Below are 20825 nucleotides of genomic sequence, written 5' to 3' on the forward strand. Positions count from 1 at the left end.
CTACTCTTACTGAGCCTCCTCTTCTCCAGACTAAACAGCCCCAGTGCCCTCAGCCACTCCTCACAGGACTTGTGCTGAAGGGCCTTCACCAGCTTTGAAGCCCTTCTCCGGACACGCTTCATGGTCTCGATGTCCTTCTTGTAGTGAAGGGCCCAAAGCTGAACACAGTACTCGAGGTTCAGCCTCACCAGAGATGTGGACAGTGGGACAATCACCTCGCTGGTGATATCATTAATATCCCAGGTAAGTGGGCTCTGGGAGATAGGCAGCTGCTCACTCCAACTACAGCTATTCTCACAGCTGGGAACAGGAACAGTACCAGAACTGTTCCTGGTGCATGAGGCGCTGAAAGTAATAAATACTTAGTAAAACCTGTACAGATTTTGACAACTTAAGAACACAAATGTCTCAGTTTTAAAACTCCAGCTGACTTCAGTGGGAATGGAACTGTTATGGTGATTAGCAACAAATTTAGAAATCTAGATTATGGGGAGCCCTCAAATTAAATTTTGGTGATATGTTCATGACATGTTTAAATTATGTTAAAACAGCCTTTTTTTTTTTTTTTGTTATTATTTTGTGTGCATGTTTGTTTTTGTTTTTGTTTTTTTTTAATTATTATTATTATTATTAATACCACAGTTTCCCAGCCAGTTGGCAGCAGGTCAAAGTTAGGCAATGCTTTCAGGGCGTGCCCCTGACAGACATGAGTGATTACCTTGGAATCTTACTCCTGAGAACTTTTCCTAAACGACTTGAAAAATAACCCGTGTTACACTGCACTTTCCAAAATAACATTCTCTCTCCATATCAAGCTCTTAGTGCAGTAAGCAGTTTAGGTGTTCACAAGAAAATCCTGATTATTATTATTAGAATTATGCTATTTAATCGTCTATTTTAGGAAGAAGCTAAAAACAGAAGGGCAGGATAAACACCGCGTTCTTTTGCCCTACTCTTCAGCTCATTTACTTGCTCCTCATGATACAGTGAAATAAAACAACAATTATTCCATGACACTGTAAAAGTAATCTCAATGCACTTGTAAATATTTATGTTGCAATAATCCCAACTTGAAAATAGTTGAAAACAGATGTCTGCTCTGCATATAACTTTCCCTACATTTATGTATCCACTTTCTCTACTCCGTGACCTGTGGAGTATTTCAAATCCATGGAGATTTCTGTGATCATATATTGCTGGCTTGCTCCCTCATTTTCTCTAAAATATGTCTTAAGTGAAATATACATTACTATTATTAAATTTTACACCATGATTGAAGTAGCCTCAAGGGAAACACACAACGGGGATGGGGACAGTGAAATTATGTTTCTCCTGTTGGGAGGAGGATGTTGTAGCTACGCTGGAGAGCTCTGTCAATTCTTTGTGTTCTGCAACCTCAGAATATTTCATTGCTTGCCCTCATCTAAGCGCAGGCCATTAATCAGCCAAAACCATATATTTTGGCTTTGGGAAGCACCCACAAACCACGAGAGAAAGGCTATGAAATAATACTCAGCATGACCTAAGCTGAACTCAAAAACAAAAGCCAGTAGATACTTTTATTACTTCTGTGTTTTTTCTTTGAATTTGGACAAACTATTACAGCTCCACAAAGTCAAGCAAGAAGGCGGCTATTCTATCTTCCGAAAATAATTTCTACTTTCTGTCTTTTCCTGAGAGAGTAAAATAATAAATGCCTACATTTTCTTTTTGTTTCCAGGAACTACATTAATAGTTGCTCCAGCCTATGTACACTTCAAGACAAAGCCTGCCACCTCACCTTGCACTACTCATTTGCTTTCAATGAAAGCATTGGGAAGAGTTAAGTTTACAGAATTATTTGCTTCCAGTAATTGCATTACATAACCGTCACTCAGTTACTACACCACAGCTAACTTCTTCACAAAACAGGGAAGTGAAACTCAGAAACACAGATGAAAAATGTTCTTATCCATATGTAAAAATAAGGCTTCCATAGTCACTAATACCAGATCTCTGTGCTGTTCTACTACTGGTCAGCCAGTAGTAGAAACTTGATCTATATCAGGACTAGATGATCCTTGTGGGTTCCTTTCAACTCAGAATATTCTATGATAATATCACATTTTGAATTAATTGAAATAGTAAAAGTGTAAACTATAGAGCTTACATTGCCTTTCTAATTTTCTGTAAGCTTTATGTTGACTGTTAAAGGACAGGTGATTCCTGTTCTTGTATAAAGTAACTGCAGTACTAATAGACAATTCTACCCAGTACAAGCATAACCCAATTAAAGGTTTTAAACAAAGCTGAGGTATCAGAGAAATGTTATGCAAGATCAAAGCTTTGGGTCATGCAGCAACACATTTTTAAACCACTTGTAGGAGTCCTAGTGTTGAACTTAATATTTCATTAAACCACAATGCAAATTGGTTCCAGCATCTGTGTCTCTGTCTGCAGCATTATACCTCCGACTTTCATAATAAAATCAATTTAAATCTAAGTAAAATATGGAGGGTTATTGGGTTTTGTTTGTTTTTTTCCACTTCTAGATCATCACCACAGAAGTTATCTGAAATCTTTAATAAACACAGTCAGGCAGTAAAATCTAACTGTTGGAAAAGTCAGTCTGAACTGACATGTTTTTTTTCCATACATAGCCCCTATGATCTAACACAATATGTTGATCTAGCAATGAACAATGATACTGTTTGAAAAGCCAACTTTTCCGTGGCAACCCCAACCAAGCGTATCAGTGTCTGAGCACTGCTCTGAACATCAGTCTCTGAGGACTTACCTTGTGATTATTTGCAAAAATCCATTCAGGAACTAAAAATAACACCACTTGGCTTTAATAGCTAAGTAACACAGTAAACTGCAAACTGCAGATTAGGGACAGTAAACTCAAAATAATTCTACAAGCATTTTCAAGCAAAGAGTAAGTTTCAAAATGTAACAAACTTTTGCAAAACTAGCACCCAGCAATACTCATCAAATTACTTCTTAGAAGCTATAACTATTCTCATCACAGTCATGTACTAAGCAAAGCAACGACTCAAACAGAAAGATTGACTTTTATCATCTGTTTTGAAATTGTTGGACCACCACTGAAAAAAAAACACAAGCTGGTATTTCTTAAGACTGAGGCCATTAGTGAGAGGAGAAACATGAGGTGCTAGCTTGTTTTCTTGCCAAAGATAATCTTGAACAAATTAAAAATATTATGTTAGCATATGAGTGTTTCAAAGATACTGTTTATTTACCATATTGATATCTGTAAGTTCAGACTGAGGCTTGTATAATTTTTTCATATGCAATGTTTCTCACTCAAAATGTTAAGTGAACATGACTCCATTTTGCCAACAGCACAAAAGAGATGGTTCTTACACTTTGTCCTCAAAGTAATTATGAATGTAACAGGAACACAAACATAAGAGTTTATAAAAAATGGTGTATATGACCACAACAATTCAAAGTGCAAATCCACTAAGCAGAGCTCACAGTTGCACACCGACTCTTCTGACAGCACATTTCCTCCAAGTCTGAGGTTTTTTAAGGTGCAGAATGAGCCACAACTCATAAGTTCCTCTCATTTCTTAAACAGGGTGAAGGAGACTGCACTTCTCTTCCTAGAGCAGAACTTGTCTTAATACTGTCTACTTCCACATTATGTTAAAGAAATAGTCAGTGCTGATTATTTTAGTTAAATAAATAAATAAAAATAAAATTTGTAACGACCCCTTCCTCCCAGAAGGTGCTAAACACCTGTTAAGGGCACAGGCTTCATATAAGTCAACGCTTGTGTTCATGAAACCATACCAAATGGAGACCCTAACACAAAATGGGGTCACAGTTTCAGATGGGAGTACTGCTGATAATATACCGTGAAACCAAACTGTTTGGGCACATTTTCAACTGGATTGCTCATTTAACATGCTTTTTAAACTAGTCATCACAGTGTTTTTAACAATATTCAGAGAGAGGTATGTCTCTGCATTTTTAATAATGCAGTGGGTGTAATGAGTCACAATGCAATGAGTAAAAATACAAAGCACTGATTCACATCTCAAAAAAGCATGTCTCAACTAGACATGTTGGGACTAGGTAATTATGCATTGAATAGCATAAGAATATATTAAGTAGTGGTGAAGGGTCTAGTTGTCCATAAAGTTTGAGAGAGGTGCATCCACAAGCCAGCAAGATATAGAGTTATTCAGTTCATTCAATATATGACCATCTACCTGGCAGTAAAATGTCCCAAATACAAATATCTCAAATTCTTTCAGCATAGTGAGACACAAAGATTATTTTCAGAGGTTCTGATACATCAAATTCAGAATTTGCCATAGTCATCACTGTTGCAGAACTGGGTCCCAGATCTCATTGTGATCCATGTTCATATTAGGATACACTATCCCTACACATTACAACCCCAAACTAAAAGCTCTTCACTACCAAGAAAACAGAACAAGGTGCAGCACTTCTAGGTAATGGATCAAACAGCACAGTACTTGAAACACACACAAGCCCTGTTGGATTTGGCAGGATTTACCCTAGCATCAAGCCTGCTGCACTGTATCCTTTTTTTATTTATTTTTTTAGCCTCATGAATACAGAGTAAACCATGCTGTGATCCTGGCAAGTATCCTGGAAGAGAGTGCTAAACCACACAGCACTACAGGGAAGCTGAAGACTCCCACAGCAGCAAGGTGAACATGAGCCAACAGCATGCTCCAGCACTGAAGAAGGCTAGCAGCAACCTGGCCTGCATTACCAGGATAACAGCAAGTAAATCAAAAGAAGCAATTGTTACTCTCCACTTAGCACTCATCGGACCACATCTAGAATACTGCATTCAGCTTTCGGACTCCCTTCTCCCCCAGGTACAACAAAGTAATGGACTAACAGGAGAAAATTAATTGTATGGCCACCAAGATGGCTGAGAACGGGAACACACCCTTTTGAAGAGAGGCTGAGGGAACTGGGCTTGTTCAGCCTAGGGTAGAGAGAGCTCCAGAAGGATGTAATAGCAACTTTCCCTCATGTAAGAGAGAACAGAGTGCTCTAAGTACTGCTGCCTTACCCCACACATATAAATCAGAACAGACTCAGAAGAAACTCAGTAAGCCCTTAGAATGAACAGAGGATGTTAATAGTTACTTTCAGTAGTAGCTAGGTTCTCATTAGCAAGAAACTGGACCTGTAAAGTTTTCCACTTGTGCCTGGGTACAGAAAACTAGTTAGTCAAGTACTAGTACCAACTACTTCAACACAAAGCACTGCAAGGACCAAGTCCCCCTGTGGATGTAAGCTTGTAGTTCTCTATGGCAACCACCAGCAGTCAAAAGCATTAACTTTGTGGGACCCTGCCTGGGCTGCCTTCTGCATATTATTAAATAATAGTAATAATAAATATTTAAAAAGCAAACAACAATTTTTTTTGGATCTTCAGTTTGAAAGGAACAGGCCTTTTTGTTACACTTAAATTCTGTGGATATAACCAAAATCAAAACATGTTTGACAGGAACAATAACATATCACTAACTGCCATACTCCTCCATCTCTGAGCTAACTGCACAACAAGTAACCTTTCCTAAATTTCAGTCAAACAAGCTGAAACCTTCCAAACAGGAAGCATATACATCTGCTTTAGATGCAGAGTTCCTCGGATCTTTTTAGCTACTGATGAAGTTGTTTCTTAAGCTGGGAGTGTGTCTTGCAGAAAAAAAGAAGAACCCCCTAAGTACAAATTATATCTGTCAGCACAATTCCACTTATATGAATGTTTCCTTCATCCAACACATTACCAAAAACATACACATTAATCCTAATGCCAAATAAAACATTCATGGACACACATTTTTAAAATTGCTTCCCAGAGGATGGGAAAACACTTAAAGCCAAATTGCTTATCAAAAGTCTTCTCAAAAAGCATGTATCATTCAGGCCAGAGAATTCTCTCTTAATGGCTTTCTCTCTTAATAACTGTATTAATAACTAGAGACAACAGTTCCAAAGGATATTTACCAGCTAAGTTCAAAAACAATAATCACATTTTAGTAGCTACTCTGGAACTCCAAATCCCCAGACAACTTTGAAAATCTTACCCATAGAGTACCTTTAACATTCAGTACAGACATTTACAAACACAACCCTGGAGTGTTTTCAGTAGGAGGCAGCCCTCACTCTAATGCTTCTGAAGTGTTACAACTGACACGCTACATTTCATCTACCACCATGCTGCAAAAGAACTGGGTGAGCAGTTACAGTCCTGTCTTTAAAGTGATTCATTCCCTTTAATTAAATGGCCTTGAAATGTTACTGCTATGAATGCCATCAAATACAGCCTTTGTTTGAAAATAAGATCAACAAGTACAGTAACAAAAACAGAGCTAACTTTCCCAGCCCTGCAAAACACAGGAACTAAGTTTGGATGGTATTTCCTTTTTAAGAAACTTCTTTTTTAACAAATTCCAGAAAACTGAGATTTTCTTACATTATAACTCTAAAAACGCAGTCCTTAGAAATGCCATCTAAGGTACCATTTTTTATTCAGGTGAGAACCACCAAGGAACATCAAACTAAAAGTAAGAACCAATAAAATTAACAGTGTTTGAGTCTTTGCTTAAATATCTCTTTCAGTGCTTTGTCATCCCAGAATTCAGTTTCTAACCTGGACTCTACTTACACGGTTGAAGTGACTCATTTGTTTAATTCTGTCAGTCAAGATAAAACCAAACTTCAAATATGTATCTTATGACAACAGGTACGAAAGTAAAAACAATGCGTCAGACTTTAGAAACTGTGATACTCTGTGGTTAATGTACCATTAACACTGAAAACAATACACCAGAAATGGATCCTTTTATATCAGGAGAAAGAAAAAGTTTCTAATGTAGAGAGATGGTTGTTCTCAAGATCAGAATATTTGCTTAACTAGGCAATTACCTGCAAGTTCTTAATTTGTATTTTAAAAGCCACATTTCTTTTTTTTCCAGAGGCCAAGAAGAACCACCAAAAAATTAGGAGGGGGGGGAAGCAGCTTAAACACAAATACATGCATCAGTTCTTGAGATACAGATCTAACTTCCCAGTAACTACAAAGAGAAATTAATTTACCCATTATGTCTGAAATTGTGTTAACTCTATAATCTGTGAATTACAGATCCATAAATTCTACAATTTAGTAGCATTCTCTTTAGAAGATTCCACAAAAAAAAAAATGTAACAAGTGTTTTAGTCCAAATTTCACAGGTTCCATTATACCCTGTTTTGGAAGTAGTTCAGGGTCATAATTTTTCTTGAAGAATTCCAATAATAACGGTCTTTCTTATTACCTGGCACCTTTTCAAAGCACAGACAGGAGCTTTCACAGCCAATCATATTTCCCTCTCGAGACACAAGAATTTGTTTAGGTGATTCATGGCCATTCACAGAAAGAGGATATGCATTTAAAATGGTTTCATAACAATTATTTCTGCTTTCTGTTCTCTCAGGTTCCATATGCTACACCTAAGCAGAAAACTTCACACTTCCAGTTTCTTGCTAATGAAAGCCTAACTACCTGATGAAAGTAAACATTAACATCCTCTCTTTATTCTAAGGATTTAATAAATTTGTTTTTCTTCTGTTTTGCACAGGGGACTAAGGTGAGAACACTTAGAGTACTGTACACAGCCTTAACCACCAAAAGCAGATAAAATTTGAAATTGTATTAATCTATCCACATTTTACGTATTTCAAATAGCACTATTCCCACTCCCATTTAAACTTAAAACTGAATCCACTTACCCAATAAAGTTTGGAGGCTCCAAGAACACTCTCAGTTCTTCCAGTCAAGAGTCATGGTGCAGAGATGTACATGTATGCTTCCTGCAGATAACAACGTAGCTGTACAGAAGTACTCTGGCTCTTTCAATAGGATGATTTTATAGGAAAAGAACAGAGGCCACCTCTGATGAAAAACATCTTTGAGCTAACTTCACTGCATTCTAGCTCCAATCATGCACTTAAGATAGATATGAACCATCTAAAAAGTGTCTAGAAAAGAACAGCAATTGCAAGTTTAAGATAACACGACCTGTGAGGAGAGGTAAAATGGTTTGTGGTTGCTTCGCCTAAACTAACGGTAGAAGGGAGACATGACAACACAGCCTTCAATTATTAGTTCTCAATGTCCGTTTATAGATAGTAAACTTATATACTTGACACTTATACCTAACATTAACAAACTGTTCAACGTAAGGACACTGAAGCCCTAGCATACACTCTTCAGGGAAATTGTGATTTTGTTTTACTGTCTTTCTCTAAGATAAGAAAAATGAATGCCAGAGCAATCCTGGCCATGGGCAGGATGGTGAGGCTCTTCTCAAACCTATCTTTCAATCGCATGGAAATCAGACATGTAACAGTTTACAAGATCAACAACTCAATTAAAATTGGATGTAATAGGTGCTGAGCAATTTGGGAAAAAAAAATAAAATAAAAAAAAAATAATGAAGAAAGCATTACAAGGAAAGCATTCCACAGCTCAGCTCTGAAACATGGCAAGTAACTACAAGTCACTGTTTTTCCAAGTATGACACATAAATAAAATACCTCTTAGAGTACACAGCTTTATCAGGATGACATTTCCTACACAGGCAAGACAAGTACATAGATCTGAGAAATAAGCCAGCATCTATCTTTTTTTTTTTTTTTTTTCTCTCCACTTAACAATACAGAAACAGACTAATTGACTTGGTGCTTAGAAAGCTCTAAGGGGAGACAGTGGTGCTAATGACGGTAATTTCTCCCAACATGCAAGAGTGGAAACATCATTTCTCTGTTTGGGCCCATTGTAGCAACGTTTTAGCATGTTGGTGTTTATTGGTTTCCTCTTCTTCAAGCATGCAATGCATTTTTGAAGGCTATAAAGATGTTGTCAGTGACTGTCCCCATTAGGAATCTGTTGCTGAGATATTTCTTACCCTCAAAGCATAAACATTTTGCATTGCCTTTCTTTAAGAATAAATAATTTCAAAACGGTATAATTGCTCTACAAAGGTCAAAATTAGCGTGAGCACACACTTGCCTATAAAAAAAAAAAAAATCATAATTAGATGAGAATAAAAGCCATTAGAAAACCAAAGTGATGCTTTTTCAATAGCCCATAGATTTCAGATAGCTGAAGTATTTTCTCAATTATATATGCACGCACATAAGTTATGAACATCTCCTCTCAAATATTTTTGTTCTTCAGAAAGCTATGTTCCACTACATAACAAAATCTGCTGTATTGGAAGCAGTCTGAGAAATACAGCCTGAAAACAAGGGCTTCCACATATTAGCACAATTCCTCGGATTAAAAAGGTCAGCGAAATCCCCAGGCTTATCCATTCCAGTTAGACATGTGTGTGTGCAGAAGCCTTTTACAGCCCCAACTACAAAGTCATTAAACTGGTTATGTCAAAAAGTTGGTTTCCCTTTTCTTAATTAAAGAGTCTTGTCTGAGCATGGGTAGAAATGAAAAATCAAATCTACTCCCTCACCATAAAATGCATCCAAAGCATTTATTCCTTTCCCCTTTGCAATACTTGCTGTACTAGGTTTTATATTCTCATTAGCTATTTGATTGGATGTTTGTCAATTTAAAGATGTGAACCACTAGAAAGCACCAAGTATTTTGGAAGTACTATTTTGGAAGACCTGTAAAGCAGCGGGATTACCAAGCAGGGCAAAAGAGCTAGAAAAAGACCTTCTGAAACAGGTGCTCATGGAGGAGCTTTTTGGTAATAACCTCTGGGAATGCAGAAGCTCATTCACTCAGGTGTAGGCTATTTAGAGGGAGGATGCCTACAACTGCAAACCTTTCTGCCAGAGTTTAACCAGCAGCAGGCAAGAATTGACCAGCAAAGATCAGCCTCGTGGCTTTTTGCAGCCCACTAAGCCAGGCTGGCATTAAGATGCCTGGTGTGAAGGAGCTCGGCGAGGCACAGCTGCTGCCACGAGCAGCCCAGGCACCAAAAAGCCCACAGGTGGAGCAGGGCGATGAGAAAGGGAATGAAATAAGGAGCCAGGCTGGGGTTTGTCAGCTGCATTCAGGATGCGCCTGTTATCTTTATTCACTCAGTTCAGGTGTAACTGTACACTAACTTTTTCGGCCCCGTGAGCGAGACCCTCCCCCCACCCCCTGCCAGCATCTGGGAGCCCCTAGGGACAGCCCCCGAGGGGCTGAGCAGGCCCCGTCCCCAGCCCTTTATCGGGGCCGGCTACGGCAGCTCCGCGGGCCCAAACCCTTCCCGCGCGTAGCCGCGGAGCTCGGCGCTCTCCCCTCTCCCGCATGAGCTCCCCTCGCCGATTGGCGGCGGGTGGGCCGCGCTGTAAGGCGGCCGGCGATTGGTGGCGGGGCGGCGGCGTGAGGGCGCTGCCGGGCTTTGTACACACGCGCCGGGCCGCTCGGCCCTTTAACAATGGGCGAGGCGGGCAGCGCCGCGTGATGGCGGGGGAGCGCTGGGCACGCCGCGCCGCGCTCACGTGCCCCGGGCCAGGCCCCGCCGCCGCGTAGGGTGAGGGGAGGGGGGCGGCGGGAGGGAGGGAGGCAGGGGGGCGGCAGCAGCGCCGCCGGCCTTTGTTGGGGGCGCGATCGCCCGGCGCCGTGCCCGCCTTAACGAGCCGCAGTTGTTACCCGCATGCCGGCCAGCTGGGCCGGGGGGCCGCGGGGCCCCGCGGCGGGAGCGGCAGCGGCGGCCGATTGCGTTTAATTAGGGGCCAGCGCGGAAAGGGCGAGGGTGGCGCCGCCCGCCCCGCTCCCGTCGCCGTCCCGTCCCGTCCCCAGCGAGCGCCGCTTCCTCCCCTCCCCTCCGCCCAGGCCCCGGCCGCCGCCCCCCGATGGAGCTGGAGGCGCAGTGGTGGACAGGACAGCTGGCGGCCGACATCCACCAGGCGCTGCGCTACAAGGTACCGGGGGCTGGGGGGCTCCGGGGGTGGGGGCTGCCCGGTCAGGGGCTCGCCGGGGTTTTGTTGGGGTCCGGCCGTGCCGTTGGAGGGGGCCGAAGGGCATCTCCCGGCCCGCTGCCCCCGTCCTGACAGCTCGGAGCAGCCCGGCCGTCCTCCCCCCGCGCTTTGAAAGGGGTCAGGGTGCGCTTGGCTCCTCCGCAAGGGTGCCCGGGCAGAGCCGCGTTCAGGTAAAGTGTTGTGCTACGGGCGGGATGACAGCAAAACGCGCGGAGCGCAGCAGAACAGCAGAGTTTCAGGTTCTTTGAAGTTGCTTCAGCTCTAACTTGACGTTGCTCGCGGGGGGTGGCTGGGTACCCAACACTGCCTCAGCTTGAAAGTTTGTTTGCAGCAACCGAGCCTGCTACAAACGTGCTCCCGCTGCCTTACAGCAGTGAGCGGATTGTCCTCCTTGAAGGTGTGTGACTGCCACAGCAACTCCTTTTTTTTTTTTGAAGGGGGTGAGGAAGGAGGAACACAAGAAAAACAGGATGATCTGTGTGCTTCCAAGGGAACGATTACTAAAACTAAGTCAGTCCTTTGAGACGCAAATTCCGCAGTTTAGTAGGTACAGGTGGCTGTTTTGTCAGTTCTTTCCCCCACTTCAATAACATGCTCCAGACCCTTGCATTGATGTTAAAACTTCAAAAAATTTGAGGTAACTGACTTCTAACTGGATGTCACCAGCCTGTTCCGATGGAGATTTAATTGCACTCAAAATCCTGCTTAGTCCAAGCTCCACAACATAACTGATATGGTAAGAGGTGACAGCAGCGCTGCTTTGCTGGATGCAGGAGAGGAGAGTAGCTGCTAGGCAGGAGCCTGGGGAACGCTCTTTGTGCCAGACCAAGTTTTGTATTCAGAACAGATCATGCCAAAGACTTCTCATCTGTGGTGTTGGTAGGGCTTTTGTGTCTTTCAATTTGCAGACGGTGTGAGGTTTGTATAAGTTCAACTAAATGTCTGAGAGCACACAGCAATCAGCATCAGTGCAACACCGGTGAGATCAGATTGTCAGGGTTAGACATGTGCATGTTGCAAGCAATGACACCCCTGCACGCCCCTTTCCTCTTAACGTTTCTACCTTCAGCGAGCTGTTAGTGTCCTTCTCCTGGAGGCATCTGCAGGAGATTCAGCAGCACTGGGGCACGCAAACACTTCAGTACAAAGTCTGGTTGCTCAGATTAAACTGTAGCAGGAGGGGGCTGAGTTAAGCTGTTGGACTTTGCATTGAAGCATCTGAGGGGTACTTGGATACCGTTGCTGCTTCCCTGCTGGGAGGTACACGTGCTTTGCAGTAGAGGTGGTATAACAGGTGGTAAAAATGAAAGTCACTCTAACTGATTGCACGAAAGTCACTCTAATTGATTGCATAATGGAAAATATGTTAAGTTATACTGATGTTATGCAGAACCAAGTTATTTATCAGTTTTATACTACAATAAACAAGTTTTGCTCTGTAAAAGGAATGCTGAAACTATGGGAACAAAAAGAAGGGGAGGAGAAACTCTGAAAATTCCATGATAAGTGTGGGAATATCAGCTGTATTGGCTTGCTAGCAATACAAACTAAATGGTGGTTGTAATAAAATTACATGCTACTGTCCATCTAGGAGCTGAAGCTGCCCTCCTACAAAGGCCAATCTCCCCAGTTACATCTGAGAAGATACTTTGCAGATCTGATTGCCATCGTGAGCAATCGGTTCAGACTCTGTCCTGCTGCACGACATCTAGCTGTGTATCTGTTGGACCTCTTTATGGATCGTTATGACATATCTGTACAGCAGCTGCATGTGGTTGCTCTTTCCTGTTTACTTTTAGCAAGTAAGTATGTGGCACCATACTTTAACCAGAGCAATATAGGTTCTACTGCCAAATGCAAGGAGTGACTTGATGGGATACAGCAGGTAGAAGGGGAAGCATAGTGGCTACAAAAGGTAGACAGATTAGTGTACATAAATTTGGCCCACTTGGTAGGGCATTTCTTTTAGACTCTTGGTTTGATATCTGTTGGCACCTGATAAAACATTGAAGAAAAAATGAACTGCAATTAAAAAGATGTTTATGCTTGGAAACGTAAATTATTCTACGATGAAATTTAGCAGGAGACTAGAGGAATAGAAAGGCTGCCTTTCTAAGGACATGTCAAGATAGGCAGAACCAGTGCTGAAAGCAAGAAGTTAAGATACCTATGACAAAGGAAGAAACTAAATAAGCCGTAGGTAGACTGTACTGAACCCTGCTGATTGTCCTGGATGTGTCTGGCATACTTTAGATTTCATAAATTGAAGTGTTCTTTATGCAAGCTAAGGCTAATGTAAATCCTGTATTGTGTAAGATACAAAATGCAATCACCAGTGTATTCACCTGTGTTACATGGTATTCTGAAGAGGGAATTAATTACAAACATTCGTTATGAACTGTGCTGCTTATATTGACCTCAGCTAGGTTCCTGTGGTGTGTATCCACCTTTCTGTTTCTGGAGTCCTTTCAGAAATCCCCAAAGAGATTTGGATGTAGTTTGCAGCATACCTGCTGGTAATTGTTTTTAAACCTAGTGCCCAAGCTTTGTTCTGGTAGCAGAATTAACTGTTGGTTCAGTTTCTGCTAGTCCATTTCTCTGAATCTATTTTCATTTTCTCAAACAAGGTGAGATCATTGTGTTGTAGCTCTAGGCCTTCTCTGCCAGTCAACACCTCAGCACTCTGTTTTTCTATTTTTGGTATACAGCTTCCTTTCATTGCACTTTGTCTCCACCAATAACTGTTCTGTTGAATAGTTGTAAAGTAGAAGAGAGTTACTTTATATTCTTCTGGGAGGTAGATTTTGGCTGGATGTCACCAGACACCTTTCCCAAAGGATGGGGCTCTGGTTATAAAAAACAGACCTCAGAAACCAGTCTGATCCATTTAAGAAAGTGTATTGTCTTTGAAATAATGCCAGATTTTCAAGTGAAATTCATGTTTTGAAGAGTATTATTATTAAAAAAAAAAAAAAATCAGATCTGCCATCTTTTGTAACAAGCAGCAAGTAGAGCTTATGAGAGCCTTGAGTCCTTGTCCTAAGAAGTAGCGTGTGAATTAGTTTAGAAAGCACAAACCAAAATGCTCACTTAAACTTTTGTCCTTTATGGCTCAAACAAGCAATTTAGTCAGCCATACAGTGAGTTAGATAAATCATATCTATTTAGGTTGTAGAAATAAGAAGAGAAATGATTGTGACCCCTGAAACTTCTATTTCTGTAATTGCTACTAGAGTGTGGGAAACAGAAACTAACTCACTGGGGTTGGTGTTGGATTATGTCCTGATGTAAGTAGCTCCCAACACTGGGGGGGCGTGGGGGAAAGCAAATGATCAGTACGTTCAGTCCTGTGAAAGTCTCCAAAAACGTGCATTTACAACATATGTAGAACTGAATAGAGGGTGTAAGATGGAAAAAATTTGCAATGAAATTGAAATAGCACAAGCATATGGCAAACTGTATGGAAATGTGACACTTGTTTCCCTTATTAATGGGTTTTCTACATATACAATTTTGCTTCAGGCTCAAACCATACAGGCCTGACAAGTTAAAGTCCAGGGAAAGCTGAAGCTACTAGCAGTTGAAACAGTGTGTATAAGGCTCTGTGGGTTTTCAGATATACACTGCTGAAATCCACTTGTTTGAAATGCTGGAGCAACTTACCAGTTATATCCAAAAGCGTGCCTACCATAACAAGCAATAAAAGGAGCCGCACTGGCTAGAGATGGAGCTGTACTCTAAAAACAAAAAGGGTGTGCAGCAGTAGGAGGATGATTAAAGTCGCATGCTGTGGTGTTATGTATGCCAAGTCACATCACAGTGGTATTTCACTGATAATAGGGACACGTTATACAACAATTTGGTGACAAAAACTTAAACATATACTGTACCAGAGATAGCATAATACAGCCCACTTCTGCTCTTGGCAAACAGCATCTGTGTGCGTGGGCAGAAGAACCAACAGGAAATATGCCACTGCACAATATCCAACACAAAGTTTGACATTATCTGCTGAAATTTAGCCCTTTATAGTATGTGCTCCTTTTTGTCTCCAGTGAAGTCCTTGCACCTGTGGGAAAGTCTCAAACTTGTTTGACATAGTAGAATTGAAATATGACCAATGCAGACATCAGATGCAATCTGTTCACTCGTGCTGAACCTTTTTTTCCCTCCTCTTTCTGTTCATCTGAAGGTAAATTTGAAGAAAAGGAAGACAGTGTTCCCAAACTTGAGCAGTTGAACAGCTTGGGTTGTATGACTAACATGAATTTGGTACTAACAAAACAGAATTTGCTTCATATGGAGTTATTGTTGCTAGAAACATTTCAGTGGAATTTGTGCCTCCCAACTGCTGCTCATTTCATCGACTATTATCTTTCTATTGCTGTCCATGAAACTGATCTTCATGATGGCTGGCCAATGGTTTGCTTAGAGAAGACTAAGTTATATATGGCAAAATATGCTGATTACTTTCTGGAAGTATCACTGCAAGGTGAGTTACAAATTTCAGGTAACAATTCCTTTGTTCTCTTAGCTGACCACGTCCAACTTACACAAATCTTTTTCTCTTCCCTTCATTTTAGATCACGCATTTTTAAATTATGCCCCTTCTTTAGTTGCTACTGCATGCGTAGCTTCTTCAAGGATTATCTTGCGTCTCTCTCCAACGTGGCCTACTCGACTGCATCATCTCACTGCATATTCCTGGGACTTCCTGGTGCCATGTATTGAACGACTATTAATGTAAGTTAATAGCTGCCTTTTTTTTTTTTTTTTTAAGCCTGTGTACTGATCTATTGGTATGCTTAATTGCTGTAAACTGCTTGCAATGTTAATTTTTATTTCAATTTGTCTATATGCAGGTATTAGGTAATAACTTTTTTTTCTTGGAAAGAACAAACTAAACACCACCCTCTGATCTAACCTCTGTTCTATTCTTTCAACAAACCCCAGGCTTGCAGCTGATGTATGTAATGAAAGGCATAGTACCTAAAGCATGCCCATGCTGTTGTAGAAGTGTTTTCAGTATCACACTGGCACACTTTGATGTGGGAGGGCAGGGAAGCCTTACAGTCATCTTATAGTGCAACGTAAAAAGTTAGCAGTCCCTTTGGGGAAAAAAAAAAACTGGTGATGGTTGACCTGTGTTCCAGAGATCAGCCCCATATGGTACCAGAACTGTAGCTGATTTTAGGCCTGTGCAGCTGGCACCTGCTTGACCTCAGCATAAAAGCAAATGAAAGAGTGTGTCTAGATACATCTGAGGCAGGTATAAATCAAAGGGAATTGGGGTGAATTAGACTATTTTAAGCTAAACATGGAATAAGCCAAAATATCATGTCTTTTGAAAACCATATACCCAATTTAAATGAGGCAAAAGCAGCAAGCAAGCTTAAAGTTCAGGTTCTGGTAATCTGGTGCTTCATTGCACTGATATTTTTAGATACTGCTGTATTGCTTGTATTGCACTTAGCTTTAAATGAGTTTTTGTATTGCTACAAAATTCAGTGAAATCCTGAAAAGAAACAAGTTCTAAAACTATATGAGTTTAAAGGGTATGCTAAAATGGTTTTCTGTTTTTTAAATTGTTTTTTTAAATGTTTTTTAAAGTGTTTGGATGCTTTCATATAACTGCACCATTTGTTAGTGCTCTTAAATTAATCCAAAGGAATTTAAAATGACTTTCATATCCATTTTAATGTATTCTGTCTTCTCATTTTGTTTCAGTGCGCATGATAACGATGTGAAAGAAGCAAACAAGCAAAAAGGACAACATGCTCAGTCTGCTCAACATACTGTATTTCAGTCCCCAGCTCCAACTCCCCAGCAGGCCAGCGTTCAGCAGCACATACCCCAGTATCTCCAAGCTCATCAACCTTCATTACAGTATCACCATCAGACATCGCAACAGCAGAACTGTCAACAGATACTATCAGCTAATCACACAGCATCTTACCCACTTCAGACTTGCCCTGCTGCCTTACAGTCTAGTGTTCAGGCTAGAGGCCATGGACAGACTGGTGCTGCTATGTCACTAGCTGTTCCGCTAGAAGTGAAGCCATGTGTAAGCGTCTCCTACAACCGGAGTTACCAGGTGAATGGACGATATTCCTGTGTTACTCCCTGCTTTGAGAGGTGATAAGTACAAAACTTATTTTGTGCTTCTTTATTTGGGGCAGGAAGTTGCATTGTGGGGAATTGTTTTTTTCATTTTTTTGTTGTTGTTGTTTTTGTTTAACCTCAAATAAGTTTGAGGGCAACAAATTGAATTTAAAAAAGTGTCTTTCCAGAGAAAAAGCAACTGGATTGGCAATCAGTACCGTAGCTCAAGTAGAGACTGCAAAAAATAAGCACACAGAACATCTGAAAGAATGCACATAACTGGGAGTAATAACTTCTTCCTCAGGCACTCGGAATACTGTGTGCTTCGAATGCACATTTTGAAATATCAGCCAAAAGAAAAATGGCTGTGGACTAACTACATACTTAAGTTTTAATGAAGGAGATATGCAGTATTACTTTGAAGACGTTTGTATAATACCACCATACAGTATTAACATTTACATTAAATTTACTGAAATTTAAGAATATATAGAATGCCAGACTTCTCCAGATACATGGGGACCACAGGAAGAAACAAACTTAATTTACATAACTCCATAACTCTTGCCCCTTTTTCAGCACTTGTATTGGACATTTGCTTTAGACTAAGGCATTTGAGTTAAGTGGTATTTTGATAGTTTCTAAAGTTTTGTACCTCACAGGATAGACACTATGTTTTTCCTTTTCTTCTTCCCTATCCTTTTTATGTTTAAAGTAATTCTTTCATACTAACTCAGGGAATTTTCTACTCATTACTTTGTGCTGCTGGTTTATACACTTAATTGGATATAGCCTGAGGGAGAAGGGTAGAAAGGGAAGAGCCTATAGCAAATAGAGGGGCTTTTCTTCAGGGCGTCTGTATCCAGAGTACCAAAGGGCTGTGTTAGGGTTCACAGAATGTAGATGTGAACTACTGCCCAGCAGTGTGGTAGTGAGTAATTGAAGTAAAGAGAAAGTTTCAGCTGAACTTGTACTGTACCAGAACTACTACAGTGGCTGTGATTTTTCCATGTAAGTGCACACACATTAATAACCAACACAAAGCATCCTCCAGTTGTACTGTCAACATGTATTGTGCAAAAAAAAAAAAAAGTAAATGCTTCTACAAATCCAGCTCTGTGTCAGGCTTACAATGGAGGAAAATTCTCAGGTAATACAGGGGCAACTTCTTATTCTACTATTTGGGAGTTCCAGAAGAAAATGCAGAGATTTACTCTTTTAAATGGGTGGATCAAAATATATTGCAGAGTGAACTGCTTTATCACAATTAAGGTGCTAATTATGTAACTTAATGAAATTACACTATCTCCTGTGGAGTGGATAGTCTGAGGGTAGAAAGCTTCACTCATCCAACTCTTTGATGAAAATGGTGGTGAAGATATTACTGGAGATTTTTTTTTTTTTTTTAAAAACACCTGCCTCTCCTGTAGTAGAATATGGGAGGAGATATGGATGACAGAATTTCTACTACTTCAAAATTTCTTTATAGTAGGTGGGCTTAAGGCTTTTTTGTTATTTTGTCTTTTACCACCTTCTCACCTGTCTTAGTGTGTACCACCTAATGAAACCGAAGTATTGTGAATCTTACTGCTTTCAAAGTAGGGGCAATTAAGATATGTTACCAGCATTAAGATGAATGCTCTATCACAGGAGAGGGGGCCTTACCATAATGTTCAGAATGGAGGAAGGATGGCTGTGCTCTTTCTTCCTGGAGCTGAGTGATGAAGTGCTACAAACCCTATTTATCGTGGAGGAGAAGAAATCCTGTTTCACTTTTTTTTTTCATAAATCCCAATTTTTGTTGTGGGCTTTTGTAGCATACATGTGCAAGTCAAGAGGGGATAGGTGGGTGAATAAAAGAGATAATCCTCTCTGTTTTATTCTAGAGAATCAACTTTGAAATAGGCATAGTGTGTTCAATTCTTACTTCCTCTAAGTGCAAATTTTTTTTCCTCACCTCTCTGTCTCTTAATGAATATTTCCCCAGGTCTGCGAGTAGTGTTAAGTAGAGATTTTCCGCCTCATAAGATGCCATGCTTTTTATTCAGAATTGTTACCCATTTGAGAGAGAAATAGACTTCCTTCTGCAGGTTTCATTTTGTTTCAGTGCTATATATCAAAGTCCTCAGTGCTCTAACTACCTCTGATAACTATGAATGTACAGTCTTGTAATAGACCATGACTTGAAATAACAGCAGATGCCTGTAGCAAACTTTTCTGTAAAATCTTTGTCAGCTAACTTGTCATCTTTATTTGTAATGCAGCAGTATAGGCTTTTCTTTTTTGGAGTATTACTAAAGTTATCCCATAGGCATTTGATATATAAAAGTTTAACTAATACTTAACACTGGAATTATAATGGGCAGGGGGATTATTCAGTTAGTTAATACTGCAAATTTACATTTATTAGGGTATTTTTGACTATTTTTAAGACATTAGATCAACTGTAAAAAGATCCACTACATGCTGTCTGTTTTTAATTTATTACTTAGTCTGAGTTTTTTTCTTACACTACAGCTTCACCATGACTACAGAAAATGTACACTGAACAGTTTCAATGTATTATTTAAAAGGGCTTTAGCAGTGTACATTAAAAATACTGTTCTTACTATTAGAACCAAAATGTGTTTTTTATGGCATAAAGAAAAATGGTGCTCCTAAATGCAAAATGTCCAAAACAATGGAATCTTTGTGAGTGCTATGCATTCAATTTATTTTTAAAAAATAAACTAGTTTTGAGTAAGAAGACTACGTGGTGTATTATTTAAAAAACTGTTCCTAATCTGTCTTCCACCATCCCTGTGTAGGGGCTGGAGACGTAAGAACTCCTCTGCTCCCTCACGCCCCTATTTCTGTGATGCTATAATAACCTTCAGGAACTCTGACTCTACCACAAAAATGGGGGGGGAGGAAATCATGCAGGAAGGCACTGTAGAACTCAGTGCACCCACAGCAAATGCTCAACATTGTACATTTCAGCAGCCTTGTATCTAGTGCACAGCTCTAAAAACTATACTGAATTCATTCTATTCTCATTCAAAAAAAGTGATATGTGTAATCCTTTCAATGCTAGAAATCAATAAGGACACCACTGGGCTTGTGGCAAAAGGCTATTGCCATGAGCTCTCAGGCTATTATGATAGCCATGAGAGCAGAAGGTAATATAATTTTTAATTGATAATTAATTTACTAATACTGTACACACTTGAAACAAGACACAGACCTCCAGAAATTAAGTAGGCCACTCCATCTCATTCCTATAAAATTAGGAAGTTAGGTAGCATATATACTACATCAGTGCTTCAATCCACAAAGTTTTGTCCTTAACCTTAAAATGGCAAAAATAAATTCTATCTAGATCTTTTTTCCTTGAAATCTCAATTTTTCTCCATGCAATTACAAAACAGTAACTACCACCTGACCTTTATAAAGCTCTAACAACTCTAAGGACTGCCAGCTACATTTTGCTTAGGTTTTTCAGGAGATTCTAAATAGCAGTTCTGGGGATTTGTTTGTATATAAAATGAAGTTTTGTCTTTGCTTCCCATGATCCAGATTCATTATCTGCATCAAATAGTCCTCCTTCCTGAACTAAATTTTGCATTGCTGGCAGAAGTTGATGTTGTTTTCATTAAAGTTTTAGTGACTAGCACATCCCCCAGAAATATTTGTTTTGCAACTGTAACACCACTGTCAAGTATGTATAAGCCAGAAAGTAATGTGGCATCCTTCCTCAATAATTTCTTAGT

At 40.2% G+C, this 20825-nt stretch overlaps 1 protein-coding gene across 1 annotated transcript; it reads left to right on the forward strand.

Annotated features, from left to right (window-relative positions):
• The first annotated feature begins 10608 nt into the window (after positions 1 to 10608).
• On the forward strand, positions 10609 to 19719 carry CCNJ (cyclin J). The gene is made up of 5 exons (XM_082765008.1): positions 10609 to 10917; positions 12566 to 12776; positions 15167 to 15466; positions 15558 to 15717; positions 16702 to 19719. The coding sequence occupies exons 1-5, from the start codon at positions 10849 to 10851 to the stop codon at positions 17111 to 17113; spliced, it is 1152 nt and encodes a 383-aa protein (XP_082621134.1). The 5' UTR covers positions 10609 to 10848; the 3' UTR covers positions 17114 to 19719.
• Positions 19720 to 20825: the final 1106 nt, after the last annotated feature.

The sequence above is a fragment of the Aythya marila genome (genome assembly GCF_965140915.1).
Source record: "Aythya marila genome assembly, chromosome: 7".
NCBI lineage: Eukaryota > Metazoa > Chordata > Aves > Anseriformes > Anatidae > Aythya > Aythya marila.

Excerpts from the sequence above, each read along its gene's own strand:
- CCNJ (XM_082765008.1), top strand. The coding sequence starts at position 10,849 with ATGGAGCTGGAGGCGCAGTGGTGGACAGGACAGCTGGCGGCCGACATC. Across the intron at positions 10,918-12,565 it reads ACCAGGCGCTGCGCTACAAG|GAGCTGAAGCTGCCCTCCTA; the intron begins GTACCGGGGGCT and ends CTGTCCATCTAG. Across the intron at positions 15,718-16,701 it reads TGTATTGAACGACTATTAAT|TGCGCATGATAACGATGTGA; the intron begins GTAAGTTAATAG and ends ATTTTGTTTCAG.